Source organism: Melanotaenia boesemani, chromosome 18, assembly GCF_017639745.1.
Source record: "Melanotaenia boesemani isolate fMelBoe1 chromosome 18, fMelBoe1.pri, whole genome shotgun sequence".
NCBI lineage: Eukaryota > Metazoa > Chordata > Actinopteri > Atheriniformes > Melanotaeniidae > Melanotaenia > Melanotaenia boesemani.
The window spans coordinates 2,843,807-2,865,561 of record NC_055699.1 but is presented as its reverse complement, the minus strand read 5'-3'; the positions used below and the strand labels follow the sequence as shown (position 1 = coordinate 2,865,561).

Genomic DNA, 21,755 nt, shown 5'->3' with positions numbered 1-21,755 from the left:
ACACATTATAAACTGAAGCTGCTTGACATGTGTTGTCCTCTCACTCGTGCTTTTCCTTCCCACCAAACACTAAGGTGATTTACAATGCAGCAGGCTTCTTGGCCAAGAACAGAGAGACACTACCGGCTGATATCATCCTGCTGTTGAGGTCGTCAGAGAACGAGCTCATTCGCAAACTTGTCACACATCCTCTCACCAAAACAGGTAAATCCATTTTACTTTGTGGAAAGTAAACAACCACCAAATTAAACCATTTCGAAACAGAACTAAATAAATTCTCAAACTGAAACAACAGGCTATTGTTAGCCTTTAGAACAAGGTTTTTCCCTTTTGTGTGCCAGATTTCTTTTAGTAAGCCAGCTTTGGCCTAGTGAGTTTTGTTTGTTGGCAGAGTCAGCTGCCTGCTCAGTCAGAATTAAATCACAAAGTCTCTTAATCTCTTAATCGCCCTATAAAAGAAGTCTTAAAGTTGTTGTATCAGGCATTGGTGTTTCATGACACGGTGCGGGTGTCACTGACCTAATCAGCGGTAACTCACATAAGAGGAAAGCCTTTCCAGTTTCTGTCCCACTGAGTTTAAATATTAACAGAATTATTTTTACAGTGTTGAGCACGCCAGGAGCCCATCATCAGGCATGTTTTATGCTCTAAATAAAAATATCCTGATAATCCTACCTGTCCTCGGATAATTAGAAGTTTATGACTTAACGGATTCTTAATGTATCTGAGCTTTCAAATCAAATCATTACATCAAACTTTATTAAAGCCCTTTTCATGCCAAAGGCAAATCAAAGTGCTTTACATGATTAAGAAGTTCATGCATGTTAAAAACAAAATAAGCCTTTACACGTCAAAACTGAATTACCTAAAAATTGAAAACAGTCATTATGATCTTTCACACAGTCGCACACACACACATAAAGCAAACACACACACACACACAGACACACCGACAAACATATATAAGTTATATTGTTTTATAGCTAATAACTTACTGTTAGCATTTGTCTTGTGAGCACTTATCATGGAATTGCTCCATGGCTAAGCTAGCTAAATCAGCATTAGCTTAGCTTGCTAGTAGATTTGTTTTGATGTCAAGCTTATTTTCCTAGTTTGCAATTTTGTTTTGAACTAACTCATCTTCTTTAAATATATCAACCAAAACAACACTTAAAAACTTACACAAGCACATTTAATCTATTTAGCTGTTTGCTTTTAGACTTAATATGAAGTGATGAACCATTGTTTAGCTCATCCCTACTCACTTAATGATGCACTTTGAACTGATGCCTTTCTGTTCTCTGGTTTGGAAAGTCATTTGAAATGGCTGAATAACCTGCTGTCCATTTCACAGAGAATATTCTGAACTTTTATGATGTGGACATCTTTGCATATGTGACTAACTCTTGTACCCATTTGGGGCACTCTGTTTACTGACTCACTATTTATTTTATAGGCAACCTTGCCCACACCAAAGGTAAAGGCATAAACACAATGCGAAGTCCGCGGACTCCGACACGGACCAACACTTTAGCCAAGGTACTTAGTTCTGTCTGTATTATAGCTGTATTATTTCCTACATAATGAGCATCCTCCATCTGGCTGTCAGTGAGTCAAAAACTGCACTTGAATCACAGTTTAACTGCATGTGTCTGCAGTGTTTTTCATTTATGATCCACTGTAATTATACTTTTTTTCTGTTTTTTTCTCTTTCTTCTCTTTATCTTTGTCTTTCTGACCTATAAGATGGGAGTGCTAACCTTGTACAGTTCTTTTTCTTTTAGTGAGGTAATTAGTTTATCTCTATATAGTTTGTTCCTAAATGTATTCACTATTCTGCCAATATAGATGCCTTTTCCTCACCCTAGAAATCCCAGAATGAATGAATGAATAATAGATCCAGATGTCTACAGACAACTTGGAAAGAATTAAATTAGATTATTGCTGTAGATATGCTACATATTTACTTATTTATTGTTATTTTCCCTGAAAACAGTCAGTGTGCTTGTTGTTATATGTGCAACCTGATTTTGAAAGATGCTAAACACCACCTCCTTCTACCACCTAATGAAACTCTGCTCTTCTGTTTATGTCCCTCACTGTGGTTGATCTGTATTTATAAACCCTTGCCCTATCCTTCTACATAATACCAATAAAATAACTTGACTCAAAGTGTTTAAAAGCACTTTTAAAAAATGTTTAAACGATCAGCCTGGCTCTCTTTCTTTAAACTACAGCCAAGTAAAACTCCTGGCAACTTAATTATGTGGCCAACTTGTGTAAATTGGTTTAGATTGCTGCAGTGCATGACTGCATTACTCACTAAATGTAAGCCTCAAGGCAATTTGCTAACTTTAAAGCCAGTGACAGTAGTTACGTCTACCTTTACTGTGTTTGATGAGTTCTTGAATTTATTTCCATTCATCTGCATATCTTTAAAACGATAAGAAAAGGTCATCAAGGAGCTCTTTAAGAAGCCACAATCAGCATTTCAAATAGCATATGTAAAAGGCATATGGCTTGCTGTAGTATTTAACCACATTGTGCTGAGAGTTAGATGTAGTATTTTATCTATGCTGCATCGTAGCAGTTTGTTGTCTTAATAAGAAATAATGCAAGTTTTTGTTGATTATTGCAGTTTTGTGCATTTTGTCTTTGAATGATTCTGAAATATGTATGTGAACAATTTTTTTGGAGTTATAGCTGTAAACAAGGTAACAAGGAAGTACTCTTGATTTGGCACTTATCCATTTATCTCTTTTGCAGCTTTCTTGGAAATTAAAGCACACTCCTGAAAAAAAAAGCTTGCTCGATGTGCCTCTTGAAGACACAGTACAAATTCAAACGGTGATTGGTGATTTTTAAAAACCAGATAAAACATAACGCATAGAAACAAAGAAAGGTCTGCATTATGATTTAAAAGTTCTCTTCCACTGTACAGGTGTGCTTCAGCTTGTAAAGCAGTTTCACTTTACATTAACTTTAGTTAAAAGGTTTCTCTGTTTCAAAATGTACCCATTATCTCATAAACCTATACATAAAAGCATGAATAGGGTAGAGTGCAGTCTAATTGAGCAGTAAAGTTGGCAATTTAAATTTTTAAATATGTTTTAATGTTTTTTTTTTCTTCAGCCAGCTGAACCTGGGGACACGCCTTACCACCCAAGGGAAACCACCAACATGAAAACGCAGACAGTGGCGTCATATTTCAGAGTAAGATTGTATTTTTTCTTAGATGTTGTATTTTAAAATTTTCTCTTTTTTGTCTTACTTGTGCAAACTGTCCTTCTAGAAAAACCTACTCAAGTTATCAGCTTACTAATCCATTTTCCTGTGGCACCTTCTTTCACTTTTCCCCCATGATTAGATTTTAATCTTTCTAGTTGTCATTTAATGCAGCATAACAGCTATGTGTGAGGGAGTGACGGATAGCAACATCAACCCAGTCAAGTGTAAATGTAGGTCCAGAGTTTTAATAGATGAGTGATTTAATCCTTCAGACCCTGTGTCTATTTTTTAAGCTTCTGCTCAAAAACTGCATACAGACACTGACATGAGTATAACTCTGAAACCCACAAGGTCTGTTTGAATACTTTTGGAGTCATAGAAAAGGAAACACTTTGTTAAAATGTGTAAATATCAGTAAATATGTTACTGGTGAAAAAAAAATGAAGAAAGTTTTAGGCTTGTCTAAAAAAAACAAAACAAAAAAAAAAAAAAAAAGAAGAAACTTTCTGGACTAATAGAAATATATCTTGGAATGATGCAGCTATAGCTCTAAATCTGCCAGATTATTCCAGATTATGTGGGTTATCTTTGCAACAGCCAACTCTGATAAAGCGAAGCAGAGCAAAATAAGAGAAGTTTTACTGCAGACAGTTCAGACAAGGTCTCTAAAATGCAGGTTTTAAAAGGTTAAAGAAAATCACAAAACCAAGCCACAATCAAAGGATGAAATAAAGTGGTAAGGTTACTTCTCATATCAATAAATAATCAAAACAAAAACAGTAAATTGGATGTTTTTTTTTTTTTTGGTAGCTGCTTAAATTAACCCTTTAATGCCATTTTTATCATACACAGTTTCTGAGACCTTTTGCATCACTTTATGGTAAAAACTTGGCTCAGAACCCTGTTGTACACAATCTGATATTTGTCTTCTGCCCCCTGGTGGTTGCAATAATAATGCTTTAATGTACTACATAACTTTGGCCTATCACACTGTAATAAATAGTAAATAAATATACAAAAATGATTAAAAAAAAATTAAAGTTTAAATTTCTCCCCACTTTGGTCAGGTTTTAGAGAGTTAAGAAAGAGAACATCAAGATATTGTATAAAACTCTTCCTATACAAACCAAAGCTTTTGCAGTGTTTGGTGTTTCTAAACAGTAAACCGTTGAATATGTGAATACAAATGTAGCTTTATTTACTAGGTGAAATATTTCTTTAATTTGGTTGAAACTCTGATTAGAGAATGCACCTTGGACTAGATGAAATGACAAGGTGACAATTGGGTCAATAAAACTGTGGTTGATATAATAAAATTCATAAAACTGCAGCCCAGGGCTCAAATTTAGGAACACAGCAAAATAAAAAGAAACAAGGGACATACCAGCGGATCCCTGGCTCTCTTCAGGGAACAGCATCCCCACGCACTTTACTGGGCCATAAAACATGTTGAAGGAGTATTAATTTTGGTGATTTTAGATGTTTTTTGCTTATGGTTGCTTTAAACCCTTTCATGTTTTCCCAGTATTCTCTGATGGACCTGCTGTCCAAGATGGTGGCCGGGCAGCCTCACTTTGTGCGCTGCATCAAACCCAACAACGATCGTCACGCCAACAAATTTGATAGGGAGAAAGTTTTAATTCAGCTGCGATACACTGGCGTTCTGGAGACTGCCAAGATCAGGCGACAGGGTTACTCTCATCGCATCCTCTTTGCTAATTTCATAAAAAGGTCAGTGGTTCCACTTTTCTTACTGGGTCTACTCCAGAGATGACGACAGCTTATTGAATGTAAAAGTCAGTGTAACATTTATGCTGACCATCTTTTCAATGCAGTATGTGAGTGTCCACCTGATTTAGGCGATTGTTGCAGGTACTATATCTTAGCTTTTCATGCTCATGAGGAGCCAGCTGTGACCCCAGAGACATGTGCAGCCGTACTGGAGAAGGCAAAGCTGGAGAACTGGGCAATGGGGAAAACTAAGGTGAGGTTTCATCTGGACTCGTCTGACTGAAAAAATGTAAGTTCTGTAACATTCATAAAGATGCTCTAAAAGATCAAGTAAAAGCTGTGGCTCCTTTCCTTAAAAGTTAGGAAAATTTAAACCGCTTTTATCTTGATTGCTGCTTAAAATCTTGTGGGTCGGTTAATCTGAGTATAAACTCAGTGATGAAAGTTCACAATGTGAGTGGAAACTTGCTACAACAAAAATATACTCACACAGAGTACCATGTGGGAATCAGCAGCTTGTAACCCAACAGAAAATAAACCTGAAATAAAACCTTTTTTGAGGACCGAGCGGGTTGATCGCTGCTGCTGTCAAAAGTGCTGCCACCAGAACACAGGAACACTTGATCTTTTCAAGGCAGCATGTGATGGCAGGGACCAGTCTGGAGATGGCTGGTTGTCAGCTGGTGTTCAGCAAGAGGCCAATCAGTAGGTGACACATGCCTTGGGACAGCCAACCGCACCTAAACTTGTAGACACTCTCAAAGGCCAAACCATCTATAGAAAAAAAATGACTCACTCTGGTACAAAATAGTAGACATAAAACAAAACACACGGCTAATGCCGTAAAAGTAGCTGTATAGGAAAGTTTGACAATGCAGCTGAACTTCTTACTGTCCAAAGAAGGGAGAATAATTTTAGGATAAGTGTTTCTTATGCGTCTTGCATTTCAGGTTTTCCTGAAGTACTACCATGTTGAACATTTGAATCTGATGGTGCAGCAGGCCACAAACCGACTCATCCTGCTCCAAGCTTGTGTCCGAGGCTGGCTGGGAGCCAAACGGTACCAACGGATGTTAAAAGAACGAGAACAGAGTGCTGTGGTGCTGCAGTCAGGTTGGTTAACTGTGCACGCTGCTTGTGTAATATATCAGTAATTGCTGCAGTCACACCACTTTGTACTTCAATTTCTAGCTTATAGAGGTCATAAAGCTCGGAAGAAGGTGGCTGATGACAAAAGTAAAGCAAAGTTTGACGGTTTTATCATCCAATTTCAAGCTGGTAAGAATTTTTTTTTATATCAATTAAGTTAAATGACGTAATTTTAGCTTAAACTATATAATTTTAGTTCCCCCTTTCATTCCATACTTTTTAGTTTGCAGAGGCTATCTTGCCAAAAAGAAGTACAAGGAGTTGGTAGATGAGAAGAACAAAGCAGCAACCAAGATTCAGGCTCGTTACAGAGGACACAAGGAGAGGAAGAGTTTCCAAAGAAAACGGTATGAGAGACAGGAAATAAGCACAATATAGACCTCATAGAATGAATTCTGGTTTTTTTTTTTCTGAATGCAACCATTTAATTTCTAGGGAAGCCAAAGAGAAAGAGAAAGCAGAAAATGTTCTTAAAGAAAAGGAGGAAACAGCCACAGAACCAGAGAAAAATCCTAATGATGAAAGTGCCTCTAATGAAGCAGATAATGAGGAGGATGAAACTAAAGCCGCTGTGGTTCTTCAGAGCAACTTCCGGGGTTACAAGGAGAGGAAAAAGTTTAAAGAGAGAAAAAAGACGATGGCCGGTGCTGAGCTGGAGTTACCCAGCTCAGGTGAGGGAGAGAATCAGGAAAAAAAGCCAAATAGCACAGAGGCTGATAAGCAAGAGAACGATGAAGATGATGAAAGTACTTATGAAGCAGAAGAGAATGATGACAGTGATAATACTCAGGTGCCAGAAGATGAAGAGCATACAGAGGTGGCAGATGAAGCAGTGATTCAGGATGCAGTCGCTGGAAAGGAAGAGAAAGAAGAGGAGGAGAATGGACTGGAGAAGACTGCTGGGGATGAAACTGTCAACTCAGATGAAGAAACCAAGGCAGCCACTGTTCTCCAGAGTAATTTCAGAGGCCACAAAGAGCGGAAGAAGTTGCAGGAAGAAGGCAAAATCCCAGCTAAGAAACAGAAAGCAGAATCTCCTGCAGGTGAAGGAACAACAGCAGCTCAAGCTGGAGCAGATTCATCTACAAATGATGACAAATCCGATGACCCTGATGAGACCAAAGCAGCTGTGGTGCTTCAAAGCAACTTCCGTGGCCACAAGGAGCGCAAACGACTCGAGGAGGAAGGAAAGATCCCCAAGAGAAAGAAGGAACCAAAAAATGAAGAAAATGTTGAGCAGACTGAAGAACCAGTGGCAGAATCGCAGGACATTTCATCAGAGAACCCAGAGGGACTGGATGAGGAAAAAGCTGCTACTGTCCTACAGAGTAACTTCAGGGGCCATCGGGACCGAAAGAAGCTGAAAGCAGAGAAAGAAGCACAACAGAAAGCCACAGAGGAAAGTGTGATTCCTGATGAGACAGAGGAGGTAACTACAGATGAGGAGGAGGTGTTGGATGTTACTGATGTGGTGATTGATCGTAAAGATGAGGCCAACATTGAAAAAGAAACACAGGAGGAAGAGCAGGCTGCAGTGAAGATCCAGAGTAACTTCAGAGGCAACAAAGACAGAAAGAACCTGAAGGCCAACAAGGAAGCAGCACAGAATGAAGCCAAGGAACTGGAGAGCTTCTCCAAGGAGGTAAACATTAAACAGATTTTCTTTTAAACAGTCAGTTCACAATCCTGTCATTTTGTCTGTTTATGTTTTGTTCTCCCGTAATCACTTCAACAGATCACAAAGACTTCTCAGGACTTTCAGGCCCTGCAGCAGAAACTGAATGAGATCATCCAAGCTCATCAATCAAATCCTGAGAGCAATGGCATGTTTGTGCGAGGAAAAGCAATCAATGGCTACGCTTCCCAGCATCACCAATCAAGTAAGATAAGTGAGAGTGGCTCAGTGAAAAACAGATTATAAAGCAATAAATATCATTCATAACATTGGCATAGATTGACCCGAGGTTAATGTGAACTTTTAGCTCTATTTTATAGCCCAGTCAGTCAATGTAGGATATACTGTTTTTACATTCTCAGACTACGTGTCTTTCAACTAGGCAACAATTACTTCAGATGTACAGTAGTCACCTAAAAGTGCCAGAAGTCACTTCCTTCTACAAACACTAAGCATAAAGAAAACAACTGCAGAGGTGAAGAATTTCAGGCAGGAATTCATGCTTATTCTTTTGGTTTTTGGGGCCTTTCTCCACTTCTTCTATTCTATCCATGTATTCCTGATGGAAGAAAAGACGCTTAGTTGCAGGTGTCATTGCTGCCTTTTGCCAAGCAGAAAGTGATGTTATCAATAGGTGATTTTCTCTTTTCTCTCTTCATTAAATCAGGAAACCTGCAGACACACGAGTGCCAAAACAGAAAGTGCATTTCTGTTTGATGTGTCATCAAAAATCTAATTTGATATGCACATGTGATAGCTTTCAGGGTAGTGAGAGGGGGATTGAAAGTTCAGTCTCCAGAAGACCAATCTGGCGACTTAAATGTGACAGTCATCGTGGGTCCAGGTGTCTTACATAATGGAATAATTCAATAACAAGACCAAAGATGGAATTTGGTTGGTATTACGATTTAATCTATCACTTAGTCCAGACTTTTTCTACCATGCCCCCTTTCCAGTTTCCAGTTATATATATGTATGTATATATATATATGTATATATATATATATATATATATATAAAACTCTATATAACTTATAAATATGTTATTTACTATACTCATCACAGACGTGAGGAAGATGCTATGCCACCCCCATAGTTTACTTGTTAAGTAACAAATATGATTTTTTGTGTGTGTGAGTGTTTTGTTTTGTTTTTAATCATTGTAATTATTAAACTGGATATAATTTGTAAACATAAAATAAAAGGATTAATGTGTATGCATACATAAAATGACAGAAATCAGGAAATATGGATGCTTTTCCCCAGCTAGCAGATTTAGCTCAGCTAAATATACAAAACAGAAAAAACATACAGACAACTTGTCTTGTTCTGTTTCACAGCAGTTCCAAAGAAACCAAAAGTGATGTTTCTTTAAAACAGTTTTGTAGTTTGTAGATTTTGTTTTCCTTTTACACAATTTAGCTTACTTTTCCTGTTTCTTATCTTTATGCTAGGCTATGCTAACATGCTGCTGGCCCTGTCTGTATGCTAGTCTTCAGAGTGTTCAAACACAGTTTATTTAATCTAGGCATATTTGCCCTTTACAGGCATTTCTGCACCATGCTGCCTGTGGTCAAACAGGATGAATTATCTATGTTATTTTCAATCATCGGCACAACTCTCAGAGAATTACATTCTTCATCCACAGACAGAGCTAATCTGTCCTCATGAATTTCACTAACTGAGAATAATTTGTGCCTCACACAGTGAACGCAGAGGAATGTCACTCACACTGTTCTTCATAGGAAAGGTCATCAAATGTTAATCATGTTTTGTGAGCCAACAATTATTGTAGAAATTAATATGATGGGGTATAAAACTAGCGTTACTTGTATGAGCAGTAAAAAATGACCTTTAGATGAAGTTGCTCAATGATATTAAGAACTTTGCTTTACCTGACGGCTTCTGCACATGATAGATTGTTACCCCCTCAATATAAACATTTATAATGAGCTAGCAAAGGTCACTCTAATATATTTGTAATTGCAATAATCTACAGTAGATGAAGGTGACTTTTTTTCAGCATATCACTCATGACAGGTATGACAGACTGCAGTACAGTGTGGAGGATGTCAAAAATTTATCGTTCAAAAGCCTACAAATTGAGAATACTGGGAGCATAAAGGGTTGCACAGTTATTGGAAACTTTGTTTCAAAGGTTGTTTCACATAATCTCTGTTAAAAATGAAAACTGGACAAAGGCCTCATGGTAGCCTGTGTGGGACTGTTTTTCAATCCCGCTCCTGCATCCAAACCCGCTGACCCAGATATAGGCCAAGTAAAATAAGTTTATATCCACATATAACACAATAAAATTATATTTAACAAAAGTATTTGTTTTGAATTACAATGTTCATGCAAACTGAGGCCAAACACCATAAGCTGTCTAAATATCTGTAGTTATATATATATATAAAAAAGTCTATTAGCTAAACAAATGTGTCAATATCACATTAAATTTGAACATCTAGAGAGAATACATATTGTAATGTCCACAGGACCAGGAAGCAACGAGAACATAGGATGGTTGTATCTGTCACTTTATTTAGTGTCTCAAAAAAATGGTTACTGTTGGTCGCAACCACGCAGTACACGGTACCGAACTCTGAACATCTCTTCTCCTACTCACAAACACAGACTCCATCAGCACACTTCTCCTGCCCACTCACCACACACCCATAACATCCCCGAGTGTCACAAAAGCACGAAGATGAACTACAGGATGTTACAATATGATTTTCCTTTCATTTCTTTAGATTCATATTCTCCAGCCTTTATTTTGTTACAAACCTTAGCTGCACTCTCCATCAACGAGCAAGTTCAGGACCTGTCTGCATATCGTAGCCGCCCACTCCCACAAGATTTGCGTTGGGTCCAGCGGTTAAGTCAGGGGTGGGTTTCCCAGTAATTCAGTCAGGCATGCAGATCCCACCAGCTCTCAGGGTGAAAAACAACCAGACACTAAATCCTCTGCATTTCTTTAAAGGTTTAAACTAAACACAAAGCACTCACCTGACTTTTAATGTTCTGTTATGTTGATCCATCCCACATTTCCTTTCACTTCATATGTAATAAGCATTTAAAGTGCCCTTAAGCAATAGTTCACTAGGCTTTGTGAAGGTGTGTCACAGTTTTAAAGTTTTTCTTTGGTCATTGACTAATTTTTCACTCATTTTGTGCTTGAACTTGACTATTTTAAAAGGAATATGTTTGTTTTGTTGGGTTTTTTTTTCACTGACCTACATATCATTCAAACATGAAAAGGGATGAGCTAGAGTTGTGGCTACACAAAAGAACTTAAAAAATAATTTATTTTAAATATTACCTTTAGTTACAACAGCTTATTTCCTAAATTATATTTATAAAAAAAATTCTAAAGATACAGTTTTTCAACAGTATCGACAATACCCTTAAGAAATTAGCAAAAATAATACATAAGTAACAGTAATGATCTAACACACATGCATTTAGCCCTGCAGGACATCCATTTACTGTTCACTGAATCCTCATCAGAAATGGTTTCAAGGTGGCCATCGACAAGTCATTTTTAAGGGGAAATGTGGAGAAAATTATGACAAATAACACAAGAACTGGACTGAAACTCAGGGGCAACAACAAGTCTTGATGGAGCAATAAATCCTCTCCGAACCTTAACATTACTGAAGCAATGTGGATGATATTGACAGAGATATATTGCACTGGTAAATATTAACCCAAAGAACACCTGAAAGAAAAAAAACCTGCTATTTATTGGGTAGAACTGAAAGTGACTTTAGCAGGTGTTTAAAAAGAAAGACAAAAAAACACAAGTGTAAAGTGTACATCACGAGTCTGGGTCATAAATGTAGTAGGCTATGTATTAAATGAAAGGAAATCTGCTAAACTGAGGTCATTTTGTAATGATAAACAACATCTTAATGTTTTTTCTCTTGAATTATCCTCTTATGTTTTGTTGGGTTAATTGTGGGACAAAAAAACAAACAAAAACAAAACAATGGTGCAATATTTGTAAATGTCTTTGTTACTTTCCAGCTGACAAAAGATTGTCAAGAACCCCCCGCAGAACCCAACAGCCAAAGACCCTGAACACACCAGAGGACTCCACCTATTACACCCTCATTCATGTAAGTCAGAGAAAAGATGGTGATTGATTTCAGATACTTTCAACAACAAAGCCTTGCTTTCCCACCTTTGTGCTTTTACAAATACACACTGATTAGCTTTTTTTCTGAGTTCATTCTTTTCAGCACAAATGTTTCCAAGGCAGAAATATCAGACTGTTTTTGTAATGCTGTCATGTTTTTCTTTCTTTATTTTTTTATTTAGTTTTGTTTTTGTGGACAAAGCTTACAGTATACTTTGCAGATCTAAAAACTTACCATGGGAAGCTTACTGAAGTTTCTTGCGGCCTACAAGATTTTTAGCAAACAGTCTTTGTGCTTGTTGCTGTTTTCATGATGCTCCATACATGTTCTATTAGAGACAGATGTGGAGTGCAGAACAGTTCAGCGCAAACTGTTTCTTTGAAGCAGAATGAGGTCTGCCATATTCCTGCTGAAATAACCACAGACCTCACTTTGATGGTAGCATATGTTTCTCCTAAATTCTGTTATACTTCTCTGCATCAGTGGCACCTTCACATATGCAAGCTGTCCACACCATGAATGCTAACTCCCTTTGAATTACCCTGTCTTTGGATTGTGCTACACAAACAAGCTTGCCTTGGCTTGTCTAATGTATCCCCAAACCATCACAGTTACTGACTGTTACACCTCCACTTACCTGGACGGTCTGTCCAAAGCATGGACTTTTCTGACCACAGAACATGTCCACTGTTTTTCCATCTGAGATGAGCTTGTTTCCAGATAACTTGTGTCAAACTCAAAGCCTGCGGGCCACATCTGGCCCGTAAATAAATTATTTTTGGCTCACATGATCATATTTAATCACTATTAGAGCTGGCCTGCTGACAGAGTGCATGCACCACCACAAAACTACAGGTCCCACAATGCACTGCCAGTCCGTTGGAGCGTCAATCACGGCCTGTGAGCACATACTTCTTAGCAGCCTGATGTAGCTACTCAACTTTGTCAACAACCCCTCTTATCTAAAAATGTCAAAAGGAAAAGTGGTCTTTGAAAACAAAGAGTATGTTTGTAGAAAGGACAAAGCTGTGTCTGACCTGACCTTTAATGCAGTTTAATTTTTAGCATTTTTATCTGGCTATTTCAGGGTATTTGTACGGTATTTTTGACAGTTGTTAGTCTGCAGAAAATGTTTCCCTTAAAATTACTCTGAAAGAGAGAAATGCATATAAAACCACAAGAAATAAATGCAACAGATTTGAACAGACTCTTTTTTAAAATTTATTTAATGATTAATGTTGTTTTATAGGCAATAACTAATAGGCTCTGTTAGTTCCAGGTTCAATGTGTGCAATAAGATCATTTTTAAAAGTTTTGAAATAAATGCTGAACCAGTTCGACCCTCAACTTGTTCCAATTCTTTCATTTTGGCCCACTGTGTATTTGAGTTTGACACCCCTGACTTAGTCTAATTTAGAGTGCCTATCCCAGTAATTAGCAGGCGGGAGGCAGGGTGCACCCTGGACAGGTCACCAGTCTATCAGGGCCAGTCATGATTTTGATTCAATAAATTTGAACTTTGATTAAACTTAAAAAACTTTCTGGAAAACCTGGCAACCCTGTATTTGGAATAAGCACATATAAAAAATGGATGGATGGCTGGATGGATGGATGGATGGATGGATGGATGGATGGATGGATGGATGGATGGATGGATGGATGGATGAATGGATGGATGGATGGATGGATGGATGGATGGATGGATGAATGGATGGATGGATGGATGGAGTTTATCAGTTGATGTTTAGCAAGTTGTAAGGTTAGCTTGTAAGCACTTTCTTTAACCACTATTATCTGTTTGGATGACCTGAAATATTGGTGATGTTGGTATTTAGCATTTGAAATGTTTAATTGAGAAATTCTACAAGAAATGTGATTTTGATTAAGCATTAGATTTATAACTGGTGGACACAAGGAACCTTTATAAACTGATTAACACCAATTGTAACACACTTTTCAAAAACTTGTTATTGAAAACAAGCATTGGTTTGTTGATCATCTGTTTTCTGTTTCTCTCCACTCAGAGATCTGTCCAGGATGATAAACGCAAACCCAGGAAAGAGGAGTAAGTGTCCAGTTCTTCTCTCAGTGTAAATAACAACATATCACTTCTTTTTTAACACCTTGGCTTGCAGTCTGCCCACTTGCCACTCATGATTTGGAGTAATTACTCTAACCCCGCTCCAACATAAGGACAGTATCTGGGTCCAAACTTAATGATGTGCAGCATCACACACATTCTTACTTAAATTAATCAGCCTCATCGTTTCCATTAGTAACACTGCCTGAACATAGTCAGACACATAATGTCACGCTAATGGTTTTCATCAGTATTGTTTTGTAGATAATTGCATGATCTTTTAAGAAACAGTGGAGAGGAGAAAAAAGAAGTTGCTACAGAGTGTGTGTTTTTTGTGTTTTCATGCATATGTATGAGTCACACAAGCTACAAGGTGAGTAAACCACCCAGAGTGAGGGGGTGAAGATAGACAGATAGGGATGGCTGAACAAGCATGGGCCAAAGTGCTTTATCACAGCAGTTTGAAGAGGCTCACACACCCACCTTGATGTGAGCACACACAATTCACCACAGTCCTAAACATCAAGGGTAATAATTTGTTAGCAGATAAATAAAGCCAGCAATGGACAGGAGCAGTTTACATGCATCATTAAGGATGAGAAGGTCAACAGGAACGATGGCGTCTTTGGTTGAAGCTGACAGCAGAGGATGGGAGATGGAAAATGTGGGTGGTAAAGAGTAAAGTATATGGACGTGATGGTAATAAGTGGGTGAAGACAGAAAGAAGGAGAAATGGGAAGAGAAACTGTATCAGAGCTCCACTTTATCGCCATAATCAGCTACTTTATACTTTGTTCAATGAGTGTGATGAGATTCGGTGCATCAAAAATGTGTTCCTGGAGTTTAATGCTGCAAAGAGAATGAATATTAGTAATATCACAGCTATCAAGAATGAAATGGTTTACATGCAGTTGAGACTAAGAGTGCATTCATACCAGAAGCAGAACATTCATCCAGACCGAGTTTGCTTTGACACTGCACGTACTCAAACAATCAAGATCTTTTAAATAACGTATTCACCTCCTCACCAGAAGCGGAGCTCCATCAAGAATTACTAAAGGAAAAGGCGAGACACAACGAAGAAAACTCGCTATTAGTTAATGTAGAGCAACGTCTGTTTCCACTATATGAAAGCAAAACATGGAGCAGAATCAGAGCCCTAGCAGTCTTGGGTTGATCATATTTCTCTTAGGATTTTTATCACTTTCTTCCACATCTGACAATGAGCCGTTTCTCCTCGCCAGAATCACCTGTATGTTTTGGTTGTTCAGTGCACAGCATTGATGTTTACCCACAATGTTGTATGCTAAACCCACAATCCACTTTGCTTTGCATTCCACTGAATTTTGTTCATCTGAAACGGACCGAGAACGAGTTCTGTGCACATCCACACCTCCCCAAATAAAAAGGACTTTCTAAGCATAAGGACCAAGATTCAAATGAAAAGAGATGGTTTGAATGTCCCCTAACATCCAAAGACAAAACTAAACCTGTTCTTTACAAAAAAAAACGTGTACTGTGCATTAAGCACAATAATGCACAGCATACTATTTAACCTCAGTGTGCCATGAGATACGTGCTTATTTACACTGTTGGATAACAGAAAACTTTCACATCATATTCAATAACACAGTGAACGTGCTTTCTGCCTGATTTGTGTCATAGCAAATAAACTTTAGCAATAATTGCTAGATATCTAAATGCTAGAGCCATTGTGATCAGATATTAACTGTTTTGTTATTTTTTGCACATTTACATAAGTTAAAAATGCAAAATGTAAGAATACAATACTATGTGTTTTATTATATATTTTATATTATGTGTTTTGCCAGTTTGGCTGCAGCAACGTATGCTGAACTCTAATATGTTTATTGCTTTACAGCAGTACGAGCAGGCTGACACAATGAAGTTAGCAGAAAGCTAAAAGAAGGAAGTGTTGCAGTTGTGGTGGAGAAATATAAGAACTACAGTATGTCAGACAGTACATCTGTGGCCTGGTATGATTTATGGTTATGATGTGAAATGTTTTTGGTTTGTTGACTATGGCCCGGGTGGCATCTTGTCTATATTGGGAAGCAGATGACTTTACAGGTTCACCTCAGGCTAATATTATTTGCTGGACAGCCAAGAATGAACAAACAATGGATGAAAGGGAATATTCTCCACATCGCTATGTTTAACCAAGTTATTAGGTCGGAATTACCAGAAGCTTTGACTGAACTCAAACAGAAGCTTTACGTCTAAAACTCAATGAAGACTAAAGACGTATTTACGGATAGATACGGAGCATTTTGTCTTCTGTGTTCTTTACATGCGTAAAAAACTCCCTTTTAACGGGAAGGAAAAACCTCTGGCAGAACGCAGCTCAGGGAGGGAGGCCATTTGCCTCGACTGGTTGTGGTGGAGAGGACAGCAAAGAGAGACCAAAAGATATTGCAACTTTTAGCCAGGAAGTGCTCAGAGCATCGTGGGACATCCCTCAGCAGTTTAAGCCTATCGTTTCCAGCCAGTTTGGGTTTGCCTCCCAAACCCAAACTGGGAGCTGGTTCCATAAGAGAGAGGCCTGATAGCCAAGGCTCTGCCTCATATCGTACTCTTAGAGACTCTGGGAACCACACCTGCAATCTGAGAGCGAAGTGCTCTGTTGGGAATATATGGAACCATAAGCTCTTTGATAAACAATGAAGTCTGGTCTTGGAGAGCTTTGTGTGAGGAGAAGAATTTTAAATTTCATCCTAGATTTAAGAGGAAGCCAATGAAGATAGACTTAAACTGGAGAAATATGCTCTCCAGAAACCCTCGCTCTCCAAGATCTTCTTGTTTAGGCCTCATCTCTGCCTTGGAGGGAGGTAATTTATAAGTAAACTTCAACTGCACTGTCCTTATGGATGATTCATCAGATGACAGACATTACACTCCATAATAATTCACTGTTCACTGCATGTTTGGGGTGTTTCCTGCTGCAACACATCTGAATCAGATTAACGGGTCAACATGCTTGGGCATGAATCAGGTGTGTTGGAGCATGAAAACATCGAAAGTCTGCAGGACTGTGGGCCTTGAGAACCGGAACTGGACAACCCTGTGTTAGAAGTACATGTCCCTACAATTGTATTGTTTTATGACCAAAGAGCATGAGATAAAATGCTGACAATTTCATCATAGTGCCAACTACGTATTCTACATCAGTGTTCCTGGATAATTTATTTTTAGTACAGATGCAGCGCTGTGTGTAACAGCTGATTAACTTGATAGATGACTAAATATTTCATGAGCCAGTGTCATTCAGATCTTCCTTTTCCACTGCTACGTCAGTCATATTATTCTGCCAGTGTCTAGAGAGTAATGGAGAAATTTTACTCTCAGTCACAGGCAGCACATTTATCTTCATCACTAGTGGGATGGTTGTATGCCCTCCCCTCCTCCAAAAATATTGAAGGTCAGGTTTATATTTGAGCTCAAGCTCAGCAGCAGCTCATCACTGTGTGTTAGTAATGATGTGTGAAACTTATTGATCTCAGTCTAAAAATTTTTCCTGTTTATGCTTCTGATGTGATGGAGGTTAGATTGAAGGTTTCATCCCTTTTTTCCCACAGTATGTTACAATTATTCTGTTGTACAATACTGTTCCTTCATGCTAAAGTTACTAATAATGCAAAGAAAAAAAATCTGCAAATGAAACCACAATTACAGGAGAGGTCTGTGATAAAGTTTATTTTTTGGCTTGAGGTCACAGTAAAGTTTTAATTTAATTAAAAATTCATTAATTCCTGAAGAGTTTTTTTTTTTTTTTTTTTTACTTTTTGTTCAATACAGAAATAGTTTTCTTGTAGTGAGAGAAAATAAGGATCTGAAATAACTTCTTGTAGAAGAAATTCAAGCTTGTTTTGAACACTGTGTTTGGCTAAATTTATCAGTTTGGCTAAATTTCTTCCTGAAACGTTTGATTTCAGCCTTTGGAAATGGTGGTTTTACTTATCCAAAACACCTTAAATGATGTCTTCAGCTCTTCAAAAATTATGTTTGAAACTAAAAACTTTCTTCAAATACTTTTGGCACCACTTTCACCTGGCTCTGTTTACACTAGTATGAGCATTCAGGTATCAGGAAAGGACATGCAGAGGCTGTGAACGTGGAAGTCTGGTAGGGCTGCTAGCTTAAAGCAAAATCAGTCACTACTACGGAGTAATCTGTGAGATTTTTTATGCTCCTGACTGGGTTCATTGACACCACTGTGTTTCATAGCGGCTGCATTAGTTTTACTTGTTGACCAAAGGCTTTGTCCAACATCTCAGCTCAAGCTGAGCTAAACATGCAACAGCATGGCAGGAAGCAAATTTGACCTTTTAAGACGGGATAAAGTCATCGCTCTAAAGAGCAAAGGTGTGCTGGATTCATAACATACAAGACTAAACAAGCATTATGTTGAGACGCTGTGTCAAATTCGTTGGCTTCTCAGACTGTACATGACATCCTTTGGTACTGATGTTTGGATGCCATGTGGTGTCGCAACACTAGAAGCAGGCAGACACTATTCCTGTGTCATTTTGAAGCAAGCAAACTTATTCTCACACACTCATTGTGTGATTTTTAACAGCTGCAGGTTTCTGTTGGGTTAATTACAAAGTGCAGCTTATGTTTTGCAACTGATAATTTATTGCTTACAGTGGAGTTTGTTTTAAAAAACTACAGGCAACCTATAGTAATGGTTGTTTCAGAGGGGTGTATTAATAAATTTATGCTAAATGTGTATAAAAGGTCTCAACACCTCACTCTTAGTTCATCCTGCCCTGTTTGTGCTCTAGTCCAGGTAAACTGCTGGATGTAGATGACCAGTACTACCACACCCTGTCCACCAGTAGGTCCGCACCTTCCATGTCCACAGCAAACACATCACCCAGGAGAATGCCTGAGCGGAGACAGTCTGTAGAGCGGAGACGGTCCATGGACAGGAGGCGGTCTATGGACAGGAGGCAGAACGGAGACAGACGGCAGTCCACAGAGCAGAGACCAGCAGGTTCCAGTCGACAGCCGAGAGAGAGGGCTGTCACTGAACCAGAGCTTCCCAGACCTGCCAAAGACAACAGGTACGCCATCAAAATCCTCAGCAAGAAAAACACTGACACACAGAGGCGGAGCTGGAGGGGTGGCCAGGGTGGCACCGGATCACTAGTGTCACCACACCAGTCTGAAGTAAATTTCTAAGTAGGTCCAGTTAGAGAAAAACTTCTGGAGCCAAAAGACCTGGGCTACAAGAAACTCCTCCTCATCTTGTTATGAGACAGTGAAACTGATCCATCAGCCTCATGGATAAGAAGGTTTTTAGAGGGGAAGATGCATGATTATCCCTCCAATACACTCTCTTTTTTTACTTTTTATTATATATATTTTACACATCTTTTTATTCGCGGCATTGTCATTGTTGCTTTGTCACATGAAGTTAAACGTGCAAGTGGGTAGGGCGTGCTGGTACAGATGGTCACAGTAACCACAGTAATCTTCTTCTTCTTCTTCTTCTTCGTCTTCTTCTTCTTCTTCTTCTTCTTCTTCATCATCTTCTTCTTCGTTTTCTTCTTCGTCTTCTTCTTCTTCTATTTCTTCTTCGTCGTCTTCTTCTTCTTCTTCTTCTTCTTCGTAGTCTTCTTCTTTGTCTTCTTCTTCTTCTTCTTCTTCTTCTTCTTCTTCTTCTTCTTCATCTTAGCTTTTAATGGTGGTTGGCAACCAGTGTATGAGATGCATTATCACCAACTTCTGCTCTTCTGTTCTTAGTCTGTTTAATAATGTATCTACTGAACTCAAAGAAAATCTAGTACTCAACCCTATAGTACTAGTTCGATATTCTCAGTTCATGAGGAATTTAATAATTATCTGACACCACCCTGACTTCCTCAGTTCTTTTCTTAAAGGTTGTGTTTCTGTGTTGTTCTTTGGACAAGCAATTGCTGCATGTGTTATAGTCTCCTCCACCTCACAGTTCTCACATAGACATGGATATTTGGATATTTAGCATGTTTTAGCTTTCTACTAGAAAACTGGAAAGCTTGTTGAAAAGTAGAGTGAACCCCACAAGTCAGCACACTGTTTTTTTATTTATTTTATTTTTTTTTCAGCTGTTATTGCACCATTTTTTCTCGACAGACTTGTCAGGATGAGAAGCACAGGTATAATGAATGACATAAACAATGGCTAAGGTTCTCTTTGCCTCCTCTCTCATCCATCCTCTGGCATGTGGCCTGGAAATTGTTCAGCATATGTCTTCATTTTTATAAAGGAGAGAGGCTGCAAGAGAGGATGCGATGTGTCCAGAAGTCTTTGTTGGCCCATGTGAAGGAGGATGTGACACACTGATCCTTCATTTTAACTGAATTAAAGCAAATTTACAGTAACAGTCACAAGTTTGGACACACCTCCTCATAAGATTTAATGTGTCCAAACTTTTGACTGGTGCCACTTCGTAAAAACTGTTTAATGGTCATCTTAGTGAAATAATTAAATACAGAGGCTGCAGCTAAACAGAGACTTGAGGGCATAGTTGTGTTGCTCATGATATGTAACTGAAAATATCAACTTTTCTGCAGGCATCTTTGTTGGGTGAAACTAAAGCAAATAGAAAAGCTGAGTGAATACAAAAAAGGGAAAGGTAAAGAGATGTAAACCATAGAAGGATCTGCTTGTTCATCACCTCATATGCACAGCGCACATGAAAAATGGCTGAAGATGATAAACGATAATGAAAACCTCTTACTGAACACAAGTCTTCTTCTCTCCCTTTTTTATTTTGTTTTGTTTGCTACTGTTACTCAAAGCATCTCCTGCACATATACACATATACACATCCACCGTTACATTTAAATTCCTCAGTTGTGTCCTGTGTTGTGTTGACAGGCGTTCTATTCCCCGGATGTCTTCCACAGAGAGTCGGACTGGGGACAATCCATACGACTACAGGCATCTGCTGAGGAAGACATCGCAGAGACGAAAGCTCATCAAACACTACTGAAGACAAGGAGAACGACACTGTCCTCACCACGCAGCACTGACTACCATAACAAACAAGTCATACATGACAATCCTGTTTAGTCAGGATTCGGATGTCTGATTTACAAACTGGTTATGTCAAAGAATAGACTGTAAATAATAAAATCTCTTTCAACTTGCTGTAAATGAAGGTTTCATTTTACGATCTTAAATCCAGCCACTGATTAAAGCAGTATTTTTTCTGATGTAAAAGCTTGCAGGTGATGTTCTTCAGCTTTGAAACTGTGCATTGAAGTCATTGTAAAGACTTTATCAGCTTATATGAAATCAGCTTCAAGCTGTAAGAAATGTGCATTCTTGTCTTTGCTGCCGTGTCTGGTTTCTTCATTCAAACACAAACTACATTAAATTCTTTCTCATGTTTAGTGGTCTCTTATTTTGAAAGAATTCATACTTTGCCAGACTTTTTATTACATGTACACTATCAAGGTTTTCAACAACAACACAATCATGTTTCCAAGCCTCCATTTCAGCTGAACAGCTTATTTCTTGTGACTCTCTCCTGAAACTGATTGCAGTGCTATTAAACCAACCTCTATGAATTCCTGCCGTATTCTTCCACTCGTTTCTCTCATGATTCAACCTCCAACCTTTATCTGACATTTTGAAGCAGGAACTTTGCCACAGGGATTGTTAGTGAGTGCCCACTGCACACTGGCAGGAAACTAACTGTACTCTGCAAAATCCCCTCTCAATTCTTTGCATATTT

General features: G+C 38.4%; 1 protein-coding gene across 2 annotated transcripts in view; it reads left to right on the top strand.

Moving 5' to 3' along the window:
* myo3a (myosin IIIA) overlaps positions 1–21,395 on the top strand; it is a 70,083-nt gene extending 48,688 nt beyond the window's left edge. The window contains exons 23-38 of one of the 2 annotated variants that reach the window (XM_041969095.1): positions 75–204; positions 1,457–1,539; positions 1,747–1,788; positions 2,767–2,847; positions 3,133–3,213; positions 4,754–4,959; positions 5,101–5,212; positions 5,910–6,072; positions 6,151–6,237; positions 6,332–6,455; positions 6,544–7,750; positions 7,844–7,988; positions 11,816–11,907; positions 13,953–13,993; positions 18,814–19,095; positions 20,894–21,395. In XM_041969095.1, coding sequence (XP_041825029.1) covers positions 75–204; positions 1,457–1,539; positions 1,747–1,788; positions 2,767–2,847; positions 3,133–3,213; positions 4,754–4,959; positions 5,101–5,212; positions 5,910–6,072; positions 6,151–6,237; positions 6,332–6,455; positions 6,544–7,750; positions 7,844–7,988; positions 11,816–11,907; positions 13,953–13,993; positions 18,814–19,095; positions 20,894–21,008 — 2,991 coding nt within the window. In that variant the 3' untranslated portion in view covers positions 21,009–21,395. The remainder of the gene's footprint in view (positions 1–74; positions 205–1,456; positions 1,540–1,746; positions 1,789–2,766; positions 2,848–3,132; positions 3,214–4,753; positions 4,960–5,100; positions 5,213–5,909; positions 6,073–6,150; positions 6,238–6,331; positions 6,456–6,543; positions 7,751–7,843; positions 7,989–11,815; positions 11,908–13,952; positions 13,994–18,813; positions 19,096–20,893) is intronic. The other variant, XM_041969094.1, reaches the window with a different exon arrangement.
* The last annotated feature ends 360 nt before the right edge of the window (positions 21,396–21,755 follow it).